The sequence below is a fragment of the Lissotriton vulgaris genome, chromosome 3_1 (genome assembly GCF_964263255.1).
Source record: "Lissotriton vulgaris chromosome 3_1, aLisVul1.2, whole genome shotgun sequence".
Lineage (NCBI taxonomy): Eukaryota > Metazoa > Chordata > Amphibia > Caudata > Salamandridae > Lissotriton > Lissotriton vulgaris.
This window is the reverse complement of record NC_141689.1, coordinates 1,337,966,472-1,337,986,353: the sequence shown is the minus strand read 5'-3', so window position 1 is coordinate 1,337,986,353 and position 19,882 is coordinate 1,337,966,472. Positions and strand designations below refer to the sequence as shown.

Below are 19,882 nucleotides of genomic sequence, written 5' to 3'. Positions count from 1 at the left end.
CTGCCAGTGGAGGTGTTGTTTGCAAAGTGCAGGTAGCACTTTCTAGCTGGCTTTCAAGTTCAATTAAAATGCCATCTAAATCCACGAGACAACAGAAAGAGCAGAAAGAGATGGCCAGGACTAATGCTATCCTGCTGTCCCCTGCAAATATGGAGGCATCCGCAGGTAAACCCCAGGAGACTCGTACTTTGAAAAAGCAACAAGATACAGGGGTGGTGAAGCGGAGGATCCTTCATGAAAAAAGTCAAATTGCTGGTAAAAAAGGGCATTATTGCAAAGGCTTTGGATGAAGTTGGGCCAGCATATGAAGGGAGTAATTTACATGTTACGCCTACACTACCTCAGCAGGCCATCACTGCATTTTTCAAAACCAGGGATGAACCTCGGAGCATGAACATGAATCTGGACAAGTTACAACTTAAAGAGGGGAACAGGGATGAGGAAATTAACTCTAATGCTGGTTTGGAGGGCATCTCCCAGGCTAACACGGAGGCCTTTGCTTTACAGGAGATACAAGGAACGCAGGTGGATAAGGAGGCTAATAAGGACACAGACAACGGAAGTCACTGATGGAGGGCATAAATATAAGTCCCAATGCAACTACCATTACATGTTGAGGTACCGGATATTCATCCACAAGATAAAAGGTCAGTGGATATCCCACCTGGGGGTCCAGGCTGTAACATGGATGCCGATAAGCTAATACCAGCCGATGCCATATCTGATGCTATTGCGGAGTGACCAGATACATTTTATACTCTGACCGAAGATTCTCATTCAGGGACCTCGGATTCCGAGCCAGCATATAGCGACTCTGATCATATTGACACTACTTTAGGGTCTAGTACATTGGAAGCCCCCGAAACTGCCTGCAAGCTTCACAAAAATCCTCAGAGGGCCTCAAAAGGCTCTAAGGGGCTTAAGGAGATACGGGAAAAGAAAAATAGTGGTGCCTCTGGCCTGAAGTGCGATTATTCAGATACTGGAATTATTGCTCCTCTTGAACAAGCCTCAGCCCTGGCTGGTATCTCCTTTTCTGAACACCTTGGGGAACCCGCAAAAATGGAAAATCGGTGGCGAGTCTTATTTTGGAGACGATTAAGGAACATCGAGCAGAGACTAGAGCTGATGGGAAAAAGCCAATACAGGGCACAAAGAAACTGGAAGGAGATATCCGGAAAGTAGGATGCACTTTTGGGGAAATATGCGAAAGGCTGGATGCAATGGAAGTAAGAACTGTTGCGGTGGAGAAGGATTTGGATGTTGTGAGAGAGCAAACAAAGACTCATGAAGCTCAACTATCTGCCGTGATGTGGAAACTGGAGGACTTAGAGAATCGTCAGCGAAGAAACAATATCCAAGTCCTTGGGATTAAGGAAGGCATGGAAGGGGAGGACATTCGGGACTTTATGCTAGTTTTTTTAAATATTCCTTTCCAGAGCTTATTGGGTGGGACTGGGATCTTGAGATCCAGGGAGTACATAGGTTTCCCTTTGCCCGCCATAAGGGGCCCACAGAGATGCAAATCAACCGGGAGCAATTTTTATTTTTTTTTGGTAATTTCGCACTTAGGCTTTGAGAAAGCTCGCCGGGAGTCTAGACGACAGTTTAAGGATGTTTCTTTTTTCGTACGCCATGATTTTTGCCTCATAACTGTGGAGTGTAGATGGGGTCTGCAGCAGCAAATTAAACCATTTCAAGATGCTAGGTTTGAGGCTTTTTTACTGGCTCCAGCGAGGCTAAAAACTATTGTTAAAGGAGCCGTCAGATCTTTTACCTCAGAGATTCAGGCCAGAGAGTATCTTGAACAAGCTCAGGGGGAGAAGAGAAAAGCATACGAATAAGAATTGTCTGAACTGGGCTGTAGTGTAGTGTAGTGAGATTTTTGGGAACTGATACCGTTATGGTCTCTCCTCTGGTAGAGCCATTCTTCTCTTCTTCATCTTTTTTGGGGGGGATGGAGGGGGTAAGAATCAGGTGAACATATGTAATTGATTTTTTTTCTGTGAGAGGGTAGAGGCGCTGTGGTGCTGTGCGCTTTCTCTATCATACAGACCTGGGAGGTCTGGCTGGTTTCACAGGTTGGGGGAGGGGGTTGGGGGGGTCAGGTTTTTTTTTCTTGTTGCTGAAGCTGAAAGCAAACTACAGCTAGATTATGTTATGTGTTTTCTTTTTGTGTTTTTGAAAACTGCAAAAAAAACGGAAAAAAGCAAAGATAAGAACCCAATGTTTCTACAGAAATCTGACAGGGAGTCTATGTAGTTATGATGTGAATAGTATGAACAATATGAATATGAATTGTTTGATTAGTATGAAGAGAAACAAATAAATGAATAATGGCTAAGCTTCGTATTGCAACTATAAGCATTTGTGGCCTTAACAATGGGGTTAAAAGAAGATGGATTCAAGAAGATCTCAAAGTTTTACACGTAGATCTGTTGTGTCTACAAGAGACTCATATATCTTGTAAGCATTATAAGCTACTCAATAACTTAGGTTTTAAGTTAGTTGCATATACTACACAGGATGTCAGAACTAAAGTGGTGGCAATTTTGATTTAAAGTAAAAATATTACAGCTGATAGAACGATTGTTGATAAGCATGGCAGATGGATAATTATGGAAGTTAGAGTAGGGGCTGGTTTATTCACTTTGTGCTTAGTATATGCCCCGTCCTGGATGTTCCTTCTGTACTGAATTTCTTAGCCACTGAGCTCCCTTCTTGGCCGGCACCTTATCTAATCTTATTTATTTATTTATTTATTTATTTATTTATTTATTTATTGACATTTGTAGAGTGTGGCGAATACCCGTGGGCGTCTCGGCGCTAATTAATGGATGGATCAGCAACTGGGGTAAAGAAGATATACATGGCTATTGGTCAAATAACCACGTCTTTAGCTGTTTGCGGAATGTGAACAGGGAGGGACTTGCTCGGATATGTGCAGGAAGGGTGTTCCAGAGTCTAGGGGCGGCAACCAGGAAACGCCTGTCGCCCCAGGTGACTGTTCTAGTGCGAGGCACAGCCAAGAAGTTCTGAAAAGAGGAACGAAGAGATCGGGTTGGGACATGATGGAGAAGATTCTGTTTGAGAAAGTGGGGACCTTGATTATTGAGTGACTTGTAAACAATACACAGCGATTTGAATTTGATACGGCTGCGTATCGGGAGCCAATGGAGATCCCTAATGATGTTTGTAACTGGTGCGAACTTGGGGATCCCAGCCAGCATTCGTGCGGCTGCATTTTGGATTGACTGCATCTTATTTGTCACTCGGACATTCTGTGGAGATTTCAATATTAATGGATCGAGTAGCATGTCAGATAAAGCTGTGGCAGTAGGTAAGAATCGTAATCCTCAACCGTTTAGGGCATTTAAAAATCTGCTTAAAGATATAGGCCTAACCGATGTTTGGCCTAGTCTGAGGGGCACTGAGCCTGGATACACCTATTATTCTGCTCCTCATCTTAAATTTGCTATGTTGGATCATTTATTTGGTTCCACCATCTTTTTTAAAGGAAGCTAGGATAGAGATATACCCTAGGGAAATGTCGGATCACAATCCTTAGTTTACGAATTTCCACTGTTAGGAGTAAGGAATGTACAGAATAAATGGACTTTTGAGAGAACATTACTCTCTGAGCAGGATAATATGAGCAATATGAAAAGCTGGATTAGTGAGTTTTTAGTAATAATAAGGTTAGTGCACCCCCAGGAATGATCTGGGATGCATTGCGATATAGTCTGATTAAACAAAGAAAAAGCACAGAACAAATTAAAGGTTTATCAGAAATTAGCTCTTTTGGAGACTAAACTAATTGAGGTGGTAAATAATGGCGGGACTTCTCTATTACTACAGATTTAATTATGGTGACTAAAGCTGCTCTGAATGATTTTTACATGGAAAAATGGCTGGCAAGTATCTCGCTAAAAAACAACAATGCTATGAATACAGTGAGACAGTTGGCCGAATACTAGCAGTTAGGGCGAGGAAATAGACAGTGTTAGGACATATAAAGCAAATTAGGAATCTTCAGGGGGTTATAATTTCAGATGCCACAGAGATTAGGGAAGCTTTTAAAGAGTATTACGAGGTATTATATACAGCGGAAGTCACACCTGACGAGAATGAGATAGCGCATGAGGATAAATATCTACCTAACGCAAGGATATCACAAGAGGAAACTTTGTTCTTGGGGACTGAATTCTCTCAGGAGGACCTCTATTTGGCTCGGCAAGCTCTTCCATCTGGTAAGGCCACTAGTATAGATGGTGTACCGTTAGAATTTTATACAATTTTTGTTAATGAGGTTGGCCATGAAAATTTGGGTATATTTAAGGAGGTTAGAAATGGGGCCATATCACCGGCATCATGGGAGACTGCTAACATTATTATTTCTGTAAAGAAAGGTAAGGATTCTTTGAATATGGGCTCCTATAGACCTATCACACTGCTAAATAGTGATACAAAATTATATTCGAAGATATTTGCATCTCAACTCAATAAGGTTATGCAGCAATTAGTGACAGTTTGGCGACATGGTTTTATTCAGGGCAGGGGGACGGATGATCATATTAGGTGGCTCATTTAACTATTTGATGTGGCAGATGTCCTAAGGAAACCTATAACTGCGGCCTTTTTGGATGCCGAGAAGGCCTTTGACCGTGTACCATGGAGTTATTTATGGAGGTATTTGGAAGCTAATGGTTTAGGATCAGGGTTTAATAGAGACATTCAGGTCTTATATTCTAAACCTACAGCTCGCTTACAAATCATGGGAGGGGAGTCAGAGGCGTTTTTAATAGGAATGGGAACTTGACCGGGGTGTCCATCTTCCCCCCTGCTGTTCGCATTATATATAGACCCCTTTCTTTGATGCCTTGAGGTATCCCTGAATAATCTTCCCATTAGGCTGCAAGGTTAGGACATAAAAATGCTGGCATATGCTGATGATGTGGCGATTATTACCTCTGAGCCAGATAGAGCTTTGGCCGAAGTCGAAATATTGGCTGAACAATTTGGCTTATTTTCAGGCTATCTGCTGAATAGAGCTAAAACCCAGATATTAGCAAATAGATATACCACTGTGGCTGATAGTAGGGTAGTGGATGAGGCCATGTATTTAGATATATACGTGTGAGAGCTAAGGTTGAAGATATTAGAGATATAAATCTTACCCCCATAATCGGCAAAATTAAGAATGATATGTGTCGCCGGGATAATTTAAAACTTTCTATAATTGGTAGATGTAACCTGATTAAAATGACTATTCTGCCTAAACTACTATACATTTTTCGCACAATCCCACTTGAAATACATAACGATTGGTCTAGGCAGATCGAGAGGGAGGTAGCTAGATTTATATGGTCGTATAAACGGACACGTGGATCAAATGCATTCGTCTCTCTTCCTAGGGAAAGGGGCGGTCTTGGGTTACCTAATTTTAAACTCTATTATTTAGCAGCTTCCTTACAATATTATTGGCCTCTTTTTGGTATTAAGAAAAAGGACTCTAATTATGTTCCATCAATATTTGAGTACCTGATTGGCTCACGGGCCAATGGCTGTTTACTAACAATATATGAACGTAATTACTACAAAAAAGCTTGTTTTAAGACTTTAATAACAGCATTTCGTAACTGGTCGGGGATCAGGAAAAAACTAGGGCTTGGCAGATATAGCAGATATACACCATTAATTGAAAATGATCAGATACCTGAGGCATTGTCAGATGTGCACTTGCAAAGGTGGGAGAAACAGGGGTTCATAGGATAAGCGATTTTTCGGCAGGGGATCATATTGCCTCTTTTGAAGAAATTAGGGCCAAATATAATATTGATTGCTGGGAATTTTTTAAGTTTTTACAAATAAGGGACTTTCTTCTCAAAAAAGCTGGTGGGGCAGCAGGATTTTCAGTCATACCATTGATGGAAGCTTTATTCCGTACATCTGGTTTTTCAATTTCGTCCTTGTGCAGTATATTGTTGGAGGGTGTAACGGACGATCTCGAAAAGCATGCATTGCAATGGCAGGTCAGGGTGGATGCTGCTGATTCATGTTTTTTTAAGTCAATAGAAATGGGTAAACTAGTACTATGCACTGCAAACCGGCGGGCACAACATTTTAAGACTCTTTTTGACTTAAATATTATGCCTGCAAAAATTGTTAAATGGGGGGGCATAGAAGGAACCAGTGCTTTAGGTGTAAGGCATATGAGGCGGATGCGACCCATATTTTTTCTACTTGTCCTAGCCTGTACGTTTTAAGAAGAGAAATATCTGTCTTTTTGCAATTTGTTTAAAAAAAAGTTCTGCTCTCTCCTCCACTTATGCTACTTGGGGTGACGGCAGAAAATAGCCCTAGTAGTGAGTTCTTATTTATAGCTATGTCAGTGCTTAGACTATGTGTCGCCTCAGCATGGTTAGATCCTCCCCCCCAACCTTTTTACAATGGAAAGCCCGGTTACTACACACATTTAACCTGGAAAAAGCACTCTATGATTTGGAATCCATTAAAAGATTGGGTTAATAGATTAACTCAGAAGAGGTAACATGCTTATCATGATGAATTTTACGAATGTAATAATATGTGTTTTTTCGTTCTTCATGAATATGCTCCCTGTCATATGTTATATATTAGTTGCTAGCTGTCTTTGTTTTGTGTAATTCATCATCTATATGATTATATCGGTGTTAAGATAAGGAAAACAGGCCCAGATGTAGGTAATAGCAAATTGCCGAATGGTAAATACCGAATTTTACCAATTCGGTATTTACTATTCGGTACTTGCTATGTAGGTAAAATATTCTGTAAAAATACTGAATCGGTTTGATTCGGTAATTACCGATTCGGTAATTACTGAATCTGTATTTGCCATTGATTCCTATGGGCCTTGAAGCCCATAGGATTCCATAGCAAATACCGATTCGGTAATTACCGAATCGGTAAATTTACCGATTTTACAAGGGGGACAGGGTGTCACTTTGACACCCTGTTTCACTCCTGTTTCTGGCTTGTGTGCCATGTGAGACACAGATATTCCCTTAGGGCATGTCTGTGTGCCACATGGCACAGGTGTACATGCACGGATGTGCATGTACACTGGAATTCGTTATTTACCATGGAATAGTATTCCATGGTAAATAACGATTCGGTAAGGGCCTGTGGCACTGATACAGTGCCACCTACATATGGATTTACAGAATTGGTATATTTACCGATTCGGTATTTTACCGATTCTGTAAATTTACCGAATCGGTAAATATACCGATTCTGTAAATATGAGGCCCCCTACATGTCAAATCCCAAATACTGGTTGGTAACGGCCGAAATCGCCCGTTACCGACCGGTATTTGGCGACCTACATCTGGCCCATAGTGTTATGTTGATTTAAGCTGTTGTTTGTTTTTTCTTTTTTTTCTGTATTGGTGGTATGTTGTTTATAAAACTAAAACATATTAAAAAAAAGAAAAGAAAGGAAGCGTTCCTACAGTACGCAATGCATAGAGTACATGTATAACATGAGACAGTTAATATTGCAGTGCAAGCTATGGTAAAAGCTTCCGTCGGATTATCCAGAAGGCAAATAAAAAACCGCTAACAGCAAAAAATGTTGGCCCAGATACGTCCGCTTTTAAAATTCTATACGCAATCTGGTACTGCCTTGCTCCTAAAGGAAGGCAAATTGGTCTTATCCACCTCCTACGTATCTGTCAATATTTGGGACTAAAAAACAAAGCATGTTCTTCAGTTTCTTTATCTTTAGTACAGGCAGGATAAGAATCTAATAATAAACCAACCCCCTCCTTTCTGGGAAATTTTAGGAGCAGATTTCCATATCTGAATCTAACATATAAACTTTTAGCAAGAGGGGGCGAGATTTGGTCCAGGAAGGGTTGAAATTGTGTTTACTCAATCAATCGGGATTTGTAAAGCACGGCTAAGCACCCAAAAGGGTACCTAGGCGCTTGCATGCCCCGGAGGCTTATTCGAACAGCCATGTCTTGTGGACCAGTTGGAATTCTGGAAGTGAGGCTATGGTCCAGAGGTGCGTGGGGATGCTGTTCCATGGCTTTGATGCGATGTGGGAGCAGGAGCGTCCTCCTCTTCTCCTTCAGTAGATGCGGGGAATATGGGCAAGTGAAACATAGGCATAGCGTAGTGTTCCTGATGGTTGGTGGAAGTTTAGGCGGTTGTTAATGTAGGCGGGTCCTTGGTTCTCTAGAGCCTTGTGTGCGTGGGTCAGCAGGTTGAATTGCCATCTTTTCTGTACGGGGGCCAGTGGAGTTTCCTGAGGTTGGGTGTGATGTGGGTTTGTCGGAACGGCCGAGAATGAGTCTGGCTCCGGTGTTCTGTATGGTTTGAAGTCCTTGTAGAAGGTGTGCGGCGATTCCTATGTAGAGGGCATTGCCGTAGTCCAGTCAGCTGATGATAAGGGCTTGTGTCACGGTGCGTCTATTGTGTAGGGGTAGCCACCAAAATATCTTACGTAGCATGCGTAGAGTGAGGAAGCAGGTGGAGGAGAAGGTGTTGATCTCTGATTTCATGGATCGCTTGTTGTCAATGATGATTCCAAGGTTTCTGTGTGGTTGGAAAGAGTGAGTGTGGGTCCTAGGTCAGATGGCCACCAGGAGTCGTTCCATGTGTTGCTGCTGTTGACAAAGATCTTCATCTAGTTGGCGAAATTTGTCATGCATGTGTGGAACTTGGTTCAGTTGATGTGGGGTTGTCGGTGAGTGAGAGGATGAGTTGGGTGTCAACTACGTAGAAAATTATGCTGAGACTGCAGGATCTCATGATGTTGGCCAGCAGAGGCATATATGCTTTGAAGAATTTGGGGCTGACGGGTGAGTCCTGGGGGACACCGCAGGTGATCTCCTTGGGTACGGAGGTGAAAGTTGTGAGGTGGATCCTCTGGGTTTTTCGAGTGACGAAGGAGGTGATCCATTTGACCCCTTGGATGCCGATGTGGTAGATTCTTTCGATCAGTGTGTGGTGTGATACAGTATTGAAGGCTGCCAATAGGTCAGGAGGATCAAAGCTGCTGTTTCTCCTCAGTCAAGGAGGGTTCGGATGCCACTGATGGCTGCGATCAGGGCAATTTCGGTGCTGTGGTTGCTGAGGAAGCTGGAATGAGAGGCGTTGAGTAGCTGGTTCAACTCCAGGTGTGTCATGAGTTGCTTGTTGATGATCATTTCCAGTACCTTCCGTGGAAATGGGAGCTGGCAGATTGTCTGGTAGTTTTGGGAGTTTGTTGGGGTTCGGCAATAGTTTTTTGAGTAGTAGTCTGACTTTGGTGTGTTTCCAGGCATTGGGAAATGTTTCTGTGGTGATAGAGGTGTTGATCAGGATGGTGAGTTCCTGGCTGATTTTTTGGTTTCCAGTGTTGACAATGTGGTGCCGGCATGGGTCTGTGGGAGCTTACAAGTGGATGCACTTCAGGGTGAAGGTGGTGTCCTGGGTGGGGAGGAGGTTCCAGGTGGTCAGGCTGTGGTTTGTGTCGGATGCGGTTGGAAAATTCTTTAACTTGGTGTTGTTCATACTGGATTTTATGAGTGCTGCTAGGGCTCCCTTCTTTGTTGCCCTCAGCAGTAGGTGGTAGCAATTAACAGTATTTTGAGCGGGTTCCATCAACGTAACTTGGGGTTAATGCTAGACCCGAACAATGTTCCTCCCATTTTGTTGAAGGAGAATCATGAGGTGCAAAATATCGATATGTGTGAAGCATCCAGGGACATGTTTCTTCCGGAAATGAAGTTGGAATTCCCACAAGTTTTTCTAGAAAAACTAGGATGCATGAAGGACTATGTGCAAGAATTGGATTGATTGCTCATGCAAAACCTGTTTACGTAAAGATTTGTAATGTTCCAGTTGCAGTGAGAGAGGAAGTGCTTCTGAAGATAGAAAGACTCAGATCTAATGTCATTATTGGAGGAGTTGAAGGTAAAGAGTGGTTGACGCCAGGGGTGGTAGCTAGAAAACTCAATTAGAGTTTGTGATTGTGTGTTGATCTCAGGGAACACTACATAAAATGCAGTGGTGGACAGGTATCCCATCTCTAATTTTGCTGATATGCTTGTGTTGTTGGAAGGTGCCAAGATGTTTTCTACCATCGATTTTAGGTCAGCATATCATCAGATTAATCTTGACGAAGCATTCAGAGATCCCACAGCTTTTTTCACTACTTTTGGAACGTTCAGACTTGCCAAGTTGCTGTTTGGCTTAGTATCGGTGGCTTCTGTCTTTCAGAGGGTGTTGGAAAGGATGTGGATGGAATAAAGATCTATCAGGACGATGTCTACAAGTACTGGAGATCATTCTCAAGGTGGAGATGGTCAACTCAATGTGCAACTTGAAATCACCGACTAATAAGGAGAAGTGGCAAAAAGCGACAATACTTTGATTAAGGGTTTTGCTGAGATCTGTGTGGGCATGAGAAAATTGCTCAGGAAAGAGTAGGTTTTGTTTGGAAAGATAAATGTGAGGCCAAGTTCAAGGAAGCGAAAGAGAGACTTTGCTCAGCTCCCAAACCGAGAAACATTAATCCGGGAACAAAGCCAATTCTTACTACAGATGCTAGTCTGAAAGAGGAAGGGGCTGGTATGCAGCATGGGAAACATGAATCTGAGAGAACTATCTTGTTTTTATCACATACTTTAAAGGAGCCTGAGATGGGGTATTCAGTCATAGAAAGAGAGGTGTTAGCAGTATACTGGATTGTGAGGAATCTTTAAAAGGTATTGTGTGAAGAAAGTTTGAGATCAGGATGGAGCATAACCCTCTGTATGAGGTACTTAACCACTTGGCTGCTAAGGCAATATTTTACTCTTCATTGTTTTTCCATTGAAATCAATGGAAAGTCCATGACGAGTTACCCTTGTCATTAGCGGCGAAGAGGTTAAGAATAAGGGCATAGATGCTGTCTCTGGTAATATCACAAAATGAGTGGTAGCACTTCAAGAGTTTGATTCTAAAATTAAATATATTCCATGTGTTGAGAACAGGATAACAAATTCTTTATCTGGATTTGTGTCACCAGATTTGGGTGAACAACGTGAGAGTTTAGATGATGATAAAGATGAATTTGACAATTAGATCGTTTGTGAAGTTGACCCTGCCATTGTTTCAGAAGAAAGGTGGCATTCTGAATTGGAGGCGAACAATACTGTACAAGAGGTCCTGTCATTATTGAAGGAAGGATGGAGAACAATATACAAAGGGAGTGAAGAAAGTATGAAATTCTGGGGAGTTAGGGGTGAATTGTCGGAGAATCAAGGAATGTTATTTTGAGGGACCAGACTAGTGCCTCTATGCACCATTAGAGAGGAGTTGATTTCCCTAGCTCATTGTGGTCAACAGGGGATGTCGAGAACCAAGGAGAGTCTTAGGCTGGCGTATTTGCGACCAGGCATGGATGTAAAGGTGGAGAGAAGGATAAGCGAAATGCATGCTGTGTGCATTAAGTAGGAAAACCATGAAACCTAAGATTCAACCCATGGTGGTTAAAAATCGACCGACTTACCCCTGGGAAGGGGTTGCGTTTTATATTCTTGGTCCTATACATGGAGCTGGGTGTCAGTGTCTCTTAATGGTTGTGATTTATATTTACTCCAGGTGGCCTGAAGTCGTTTTTACAAGAGGAATTGAGACTAAACATGTGATAGAATTTTTGAAGGACATATTTTGTAGGGAAGGTACCCCAAAAGTGTTATTGTCTGATAACGAAGTGCAATTGGTATCCAAGGAGATGGAGAAATTCTTGCGGGAGTGTGGCATAAAGCATAAGAAGTGTGCCCTTATTATCCTGAAACAAGGGGGATGGTGAAACATTTTAATAGGGGTTTTGAAAGAACCTATACATATGACCAAAGATAATGGTTTGGGGTGGAAGGATGAAATCTGTAAAAGAGTGCAATCCCGCAGAGTTACACCACATTCTACCATTGGGAAAACTTCTTTCGAGTTATTTCGTGAAAGACAACTGAATAATGTTTGTGTGACGCTTGGATTTTTCACAATCCTATGCCTTCTGTGTTGTAACATTGAAGGCAGCACCCTGCTCTAAAAATTGTTCCAGCACCACCGACGAGGGGGGCCCCATTAAAGTGAAAGCTATGCTTCAACCTGTGAACTGACTGCATAGGATTTGCTAGATATAACTGAATGTCGTCAGTGTACCAAGAACAATTTATACTCAATATGGGAATCCCAGTGGAACAACTTAGCAAGGGGATCCGACCTGACCAACCAAGCAAACAGCTCAACTGAGAAGGCAAACAACAGGCAGCAGGGAGAACCCCTGCTTAGTTTCTCTCTTTAATTTAAGAGTGGAAGACAGTACCCCATTAAAACCTACAGTTAAGATATGATGATTAAAGCAATACCTCTGTTTCTTGTTTTCAGTAGACCCTTCTGCTGTAGAGGTATGGAGATGAAGGTTTTATAAGGTCCCTGGCATTGGTTCAATAGGGAGCTGCTTTGTTTCCTCTGATTCAAAATCAAGTTGCTCAGAAAGGCTTTTGTACATTAGAGTATTCTGTTATATTGTGTCAATCTTCTCTTAACTTCCATTTTCTTCTCAAGGATAATAGGTTGATAATACTCCTTATCACTTAATTGTAGACTGCGGAGCTAATGAAAGTCAGCCATTATGCTGGTATTGAGTTTACTGCCAATTATGATTTAGTGCTTGTAGGAAAATGACTCTTTGTTGCATGGTTAGCCACCACTTTTTGCCTGATGTGATTTCAAACTGTAAGTGCACCGGGTCCCTGCTATCCAGGTCTCCAGTGCCAGATCTCTTTGTAAATGTAAATGTGTTGTATTTGTGTAGCGCGAACAGTAACCCGTAAGCATCCCGGAGCTTGTACTCCTACCACAAGGGAACCCCTCCTGGCTTTTCCTTGTGAGGTGTCCACTCCTGGGCATCCCATGGTGAAACCAGGCATCCCTTGTGCATCGAGGGCCGTTGTGGAGACTAAGCAAGCTTTTGCCCAGAGTTGCAGCGTGGGGCCCATGCTTAGACTCGGCACTGAGGCGAGAATATCCGGTCAGAGGAATTTAAGCCCGATCCCGCCGAGGCGGGAATCGAACCCTGGTCCCTGGCCAGCGTTCTGCATCAAGGTCTGCCGCTCTAACCATTGAGCCACACTTCTCCACTCTTTCCCAAAACACTATACCACAAATGGCACCACTTCAGCTACCCTGTAAGTCCCTAGTAAATGGTACCCCTGGTACCTAGGGCATGGGGACTGAAGAGGGTCCTCTGGGGCTGCAGCAATGGTTGTACAACCCTAGGGTCCCCACCTAGACTATGCACTCTGGCATTGCAGGCTGCAGGTCCTGGTGCAGGACAATCCGAAGTCAACATGGCACACAGCCTGTGTGCCAAACCAACCATGCACTGCATAAGATATAGTTAAGTCACCCGTACCGCACGCTTTAATCCTAATGGCAGGTTGCACTATATCCTATATGTGGGCATATCAGTATGAGAAGATATGCCCCACAATGTCCAGTCCGTTCTGTGACGTTGGAAGTGAACAGGAAAGCCATAAAGAGTACATGGGCTGGATACTTGTCAACACATGTTTCCTAGCTCCTTGATTGCTTCACTGATTTCGAAGATGTTTGGTACCAAACATCTTGTCTTAACCCCTTGTATGCTCGTGACGGCCAGGACCGTCACGCATCACGGTGGGCGTGTGCGGAGGATGCCCCCGGCAGTCCAAATCTCACCCACTAATGAAAACTCCCGCACAGCACGGAAAATTTCACGCACACGTAAGAGGTTAATAAATCCTCAGTGATTCCGGTGTTGAATTTATTATTAAATTCACACAGGAGATCCTTCTAGAGGTTATCCTGAAACCTAACCAAACACTAGTTTAAATAATTTGTATTAGTTTCATTAAAATAGACCTAAGTGCAATAGTGACAGGTATATATAACAGAGCATAAATGATGTGCACCACATGTACAGTAATTCAGTTTAGTTCAGTTCAAATAGCTTTATTCGAAGTGTAAAAACAATTCATAAAAGCATACAGTACAATCACAGTCATTAAAATTCATTATGGTTACATTTTTATAAAAAACACGAAAACAAATTTTAAAATCCATATTCACAGTGTTTTAAAACAAATAACACTAGACATTCAGTAGGGGCAGATAGGTTAAACGTGACAAGTACATAGCATTAATTCATCAGGGGTACAAAAAATTATTCAAATATAATGGTCCGTCTTAGTTTCATTATTGCTCTTAAGTACATCATTACAGTATTAATCGTGTAATGATCTTCCAAAGCCCGTAATTTATTATAAGCCTCTCTCGAATTTCTTAATCCCCATGTTAGCAAGAGAGGCCTTAGTATTTGACGCCTTGGATAAGAATATAACGTGCAATATAAAGTACAATGGATATTGGATTGAATTGATTTCTCATCACAGGGGCAGATAAGTTTATCCTTGGACCAATTGGTACACCTAGGGAGAGTTATAAATCTAAAAAACGTTTCAAATCGAAAAGATGTTAATATTCTGCGGTAAAAAAAGGGTTGGTCAACAACAAGATACAGCTGGATGTTTCTATGCAATGTCACTTCGTCATGATTTATGACTGATATCTTGGACCTTTCATTTTTCCATCTGATCGATTCAAAATGTTCCAACAGTGTTCTTTTTAAACTGAGTCTGGAAACAGAGTCCATTATGGTTGGATTAGCGAAATATTCTGGGTGACCAATGATTTTGAATTGATATAAAAGTAGGGGTGAACGTTTTAGGTGGGTAACAGAGCTCATTCGTGAAAGCCAGGGAGTCATCACCCATTATTTTGTTCATTAAATCTCCAAACTTTGTATGGCAGAAATGGTGGTATATTGCCCCATGCATCTCCTTCTAAACCACACACACCCTTGGCGCTCATAGGGCATCAGGAACAATTAAAATCACCTACCCAAATAATTGTCATATCCCCAGTTAGTGATTCTTTGATGGTATTAAGCGTGGTAAACAGTTTCTTAAGTACTTTTTCCACTTCAGATGGCGAAATGTTATTATAAAAAATGTATATTTATTAGGTTTTTTTGGGGACCTTAGAATTTGGTAATAATTATTGTCCAAATAGATTTTTAGAATCGTTGGACCCGTAGTTATTGAAATATATAGTGCTAGTCCTCCCTTTGATCTACCTCTTCTACTGGGGTGAAAAATGTTTTATATCCCAATAGATGAAATGCCTCAATTGCCCATGTTTCCTGGATAGCAATGACAGAATGGGTTGTTGTAATAGCCTGCCAGTGCATATCATCTATTTTACCAGCTAAACCTGCCACATTCCATGAAATAACAGAGGCCAGGATTTCAGTAGTTGTCAAGGAAGACAAGATATTATGAGGGGTTTGGAGTTGTGTGGTGTTAACAATTTGAGTGAGTGGTTCGATGACTCTACTCTCGGGGAATCCTAATATTGGTTGAGCTAATGCTTGATAGTCTACAGAATGTGATTGCAATTGGGAGGTAGACTTGGGGTATGAAAGTTTCTGGGTACGTCAGTCTACACCATCTAATCCCATAAGTGCATGATATCTATTTGTTAAGGTAGGTGAGTAGTAGTAATCCTCCTGCTGTCTCTGATGTGCGGACTCGTGGTGGCGACTAGGGAGTATCAATGTCCTAGGGTAAAAGTATTTTAATTGCTGTAGCTGAATACCCAAATTATCCCTTCCCTGGTACCACTCGTTTAGATGGTTCATTACTCTGTAGTCTCTAAAATTGATGATTATGACATCTCCACTGATGTCTTTTGGTCTAACACTCAACCATTTTGCCCTTCTAACATGGAGGATTTCTCCGTTTATATTTGGAGGAAGGGGTCTGTTCTTTTTGAGCCAGTGTATCGTTTTATTTTTTAGGCTCCCGTAGTCCTCGTATTGAGTTGGAAGAAGCTCAGGGACCCCTGTCAACACGGCAACAAATGGAGCTGATTCCGGGGGGAGCGTGATTTGAATTTCCCGTCTAGGTCTGATACCTTGGGTATTTTGGGCCATAGAAGTGTTCTTATGCGGAGATGTAGTAGAATTATTTTTGTGGCCAGGAGCATCTGTTTTGTTTTTATTGGGAACTTTATGTGCAGTATCTACCTTATAGTTTTTTCCCCTGTATTTATTGGGTCTTGTTGAATTTGTGTAGGATTGCTGTGGCTGTTTTGGGGCTGGGATGATTGTAGTGTTTGAGCCCTCCCTAGTTTTTCAGAAGTAGGTTTTGAATTATTTTGAGGTATCCCTGTTTTGGTTGCGGACCTAATAGGTTTTTCCTGGGGAGCTGAAGGAATGGTAGATTTCCTAACTACTGTGTTCTTGGATGTCTGCTTCATGAGTTCTCTAGTTAGTTCTACATTAGTTTGTGTTGTACTCTCGAGTTCACCTAGTTTTTCAGAGATGATTTTTAATCTGTGTACTAGCGGTAGAATTAGGAATTTAACCAGATGCTCAAAATTCTCTACCAGTTCTTTTATTGGGACGGTATGTGCTACAAGATCATTAGAAATGTTTGTTTCATTAGGGGTAGACTCTTTTAGAGTTTTCTTAATATTCACACAATTGTTATCAGTTTTTTCCTTGATTTAGCACTTCTACCTTGATGCAGTTCTGCCTCCCGTTTCCTCTTTCTGTGGGCAGGGCGATTCTTGGAATTTACAGTTGACATAGTAAGTGTTTGTGGTTGTACCAGTGGGGGCGAGGCCCCTTCTAGTGGAGCCTCGTTTCCCACTAGGTCTATGGGAGGGATGGATAACGTGATCTGGTCACGTAACTGGAGGGGGATACTAATATCTCCCGCCTTTTCCTGTAAAACGGGGGAATATTGAGAAGGGATAATTTTCTTGGCTGTCTCTACGGAGACCATGATGTCGTTAATCAAAGAAGGAGAGAAGGCCGTGGAATGCAGGAAAGGGAATTCCGTAGTGCTAGTATCCTTTTGTGGGGCCTGTGAGCGTGTTACAGATGAAATAGGAGGAATGCCTGGGAGGGATACAAACGATGGCAATAGATAGGAATCCTGAGAAACGTTAGTTGTATCAGATAGATTAATAGTAGAGAGTGGGGGCAATGAACCAGCAGGTAGGGACAGACGTCTTTCAGTATGCTCTATGGCAGTTGTCACAACTCCTATGGTCCTTTGCAACATGCGATCAATAGCAGTAAGGGATTGCATGTTGGTTTTAGATGATTTAACTGATTTAGCAGGGGGCATGTTGACTTGTGTAGGAAAAGCGGGAAAAAATAATTCCAGTAAGGATAAAGATCAGTGCTTACTTAGTCAGGGAGTATAGTCCAACAAAGTAGGGGTATCCAGTAGCCAAAAGCCAAAGGGGGTGGCCCAGCCCGGCCTCTCGGCCCCCGAACGGCCACAAAACGGCCCGTCCTTTGCCCGGGCTTCGCCCGGCGCTCCTGCGCGCTCTCGCGCAGCGTGTGACTAGTGCAGTTATATTGAGTTTCAAAGGCGTCCAAGGGGCGGGGCTAGCAGGGGGCGCAGACCAGCTGACAGAGGTCAGGCAGGGACTCCTGGGAAAGCGAGTCCCTGCAGCGCAACACCCCTGTTACGATGGAACCTCTCACCCCAGGCACACTCAAGGTCACAAAGCAGAGTTTCTAGGCGGCGATTCACAAGCCGCGCAGTGGCACCCGCGAGGCGGGTGAGGCCAGTCGTAGCTGCAGAGGCGATGGCAGATGGCGATGGCAGATGGCAGATAACAGCGTCCCAGGTAGGGTCTCCTCAGCAATTTCAAAAGTTCCCCTTAAAAAGGTACACAAATATTTATAATGAATAGATGATTAAAATATAGGTTAAAAAAGAGAAATATACAAATAACTATAGTTTACAGATTAAACGTGATATCAATATATCTTATATGACATACTGCCACAAGCATTCAAGCATATTCCAACTAACGTATATTTCATACATATCTTAGGTCTATTAAAATTAGTACATTAAAACTATAACATCAATCCCCTCACCCACAGTTGCCCCTAATCAAGAGAATCAGTCATAAATAAAGTTATTCCACATGCACAAGTATATCACAGCAGTACCCATTATCACCAAATTTTTCTATATTAAACTAGATTTCCCTTCCCTTACCCGCAACGAATCAGGGAGCTATTCAATGAATTTGTGTCTGCTTCCGAAGCCAACAAACTATCTTACAAAACAACACAGAACTCTCCAAACTTGCCCATTTAACCATTTCTTTACGCCATCTAGTAATTTGAGGAGCATGCGCTGATTTCCAGTGCATAGTCAATTCTCGTTTGCCAAAACCAAAGTCAGTAAAATTAGTAGTAGTTTTCTTATTTTTAGGACAAAGTTATCCTCCTAGGAGGCAGACCAAGGGTGTACAAGGGATATCCTGCAAGGTTATTCTATTAATATATTCTATTACTTCCTCCCAGAACCTAGCTAATGACGAGCAGGACCATACCATGTGGAACATTTCTGCCCCCAACTCCCCACATCTAGGGCATTTTTCATCAGCAGACACATAGAACTTGTTAATCCTGCCAGGTGTAAAATAAGCTCGATGCAGGATATAGAAATTAATTAATTTGAACCTAGCATGTCTAGAAACAGCTGTTATATGCACTACAATCCTATCCCAGTCCAAATCAATAATGTGAAGCTCTAAGTCTCTCTCCCATTTTATTTTCAACTCCGCAAGATGAGAAAGAATTTTTGCATGAATCGCAAAATATATAGAGAGACCGCTCTTAACACCCTGTTGTTGTTCAGAGCTGTTGACACAGCTGATGTGTGGCAGGTTCAGCATCTCCATTATTCCAATACTTCCTTTTTATTGCAACCAATGTCCTGTGTTCTAAAAATTGTCTTCTGGGTGTATTAAATTCTTCAGCCAAGTCTTCAAACCGTAGCAATACTTCATCTCTATATAAGTCTCCAACCCGGTTAACCCCAAAAGTAGTCCATCTTTCAATCCCTGCTAATGCTCGTACCTGGGCCACTATTTCATCCATTTTAATGGCATATTAGGCAAATAGGGTACCTGGACTCGTATTTGCTGCAGGCAACGTCGCCAGCACTGCTGTATCACTAGCAGCTCTTTAGAAATTGCAGGCAGTCTCCGCAGAGGAAGCAAGAAGACTTTCAATAAGTCCTGTAAATCAGGCTGTGATCCAATAACGCCCTCCCCAGGGTTCATTTGACAGAAAACCCACCTATTTAATCATGGCAGTTGAGCCAGCAGATAATAAGATGCAAGATCAAGAGCAGCCAACCCTCCCTCCGTTGTAGGGCGTGGTAGTTTTGTTAGTGCTGCTGTACGCCTACCTGTTCCCCAAAACCATTTCAGAAGTAACGATTCCAATTCCCTAAATAATTCATGAGGAACCACCAATGGCAACGTGTTGAAGAGATAGAGCAATCTTGGTAGAGCCAAAATCTTAACTACTGCTGTCTACCAGCCACAGATAATGGTAAGCTCATCCAAAAATAAATAGTGCACTAGTGGGGTCTCGGTCCGGTTTTCACCAGCCTGCCACCACCAGACATGTTTCTAACCTCTTGGAGTACGAGCCAGTACTATCAGAAGGCAGAAACAATACCTGCTCTGGGTGATTTTTTTTCACACCTTCTCTAGGACAGGGTGGCCTTCTCGGGTGGGGAGCTTCAAATGAAATACTGCCTTTGAAATCCAACCCTGGAACCCCCAGCTAGTGGGGGAGACTAAGACCCAATTCCTGCTCCAGTTTTGGTGGGAAAAAAGTGGGAAAATTAGTTAGATGAGGATACATAGGGCCCCCCTCAGCCTGCACCACCCCTAGGACAGGGCAGGCAAGGTAAACCCCTCTCCTGAAATTCCA

At 42.4% G+C, this 19,882-nt stretch overlaps 1 protein-coding gene across 1 annotated transcript in view; it reads left to right on the top strand.

The window, feature by feature from the left end:
- The first annotated feature begins 1,223 nt into the window (after positions 1–1,223).
- TEX15 (testis expressed 15, meiosis and synapsis associated) overlaps positions 1,224–19,882 on the top strand; it is a 115,443-nt gene continuing 96,784 nt past the window's right edge. The window contains exon 1 of the mRNA XM_086963700.1: positions 1,224–1,449. Within this exon, the coding sequence (XP_086819826.1) occupies positions 1,224–1,449 (226 nt within the window). The remainder of the gene's footprint in view (positions 1,450–19,882) is intronic.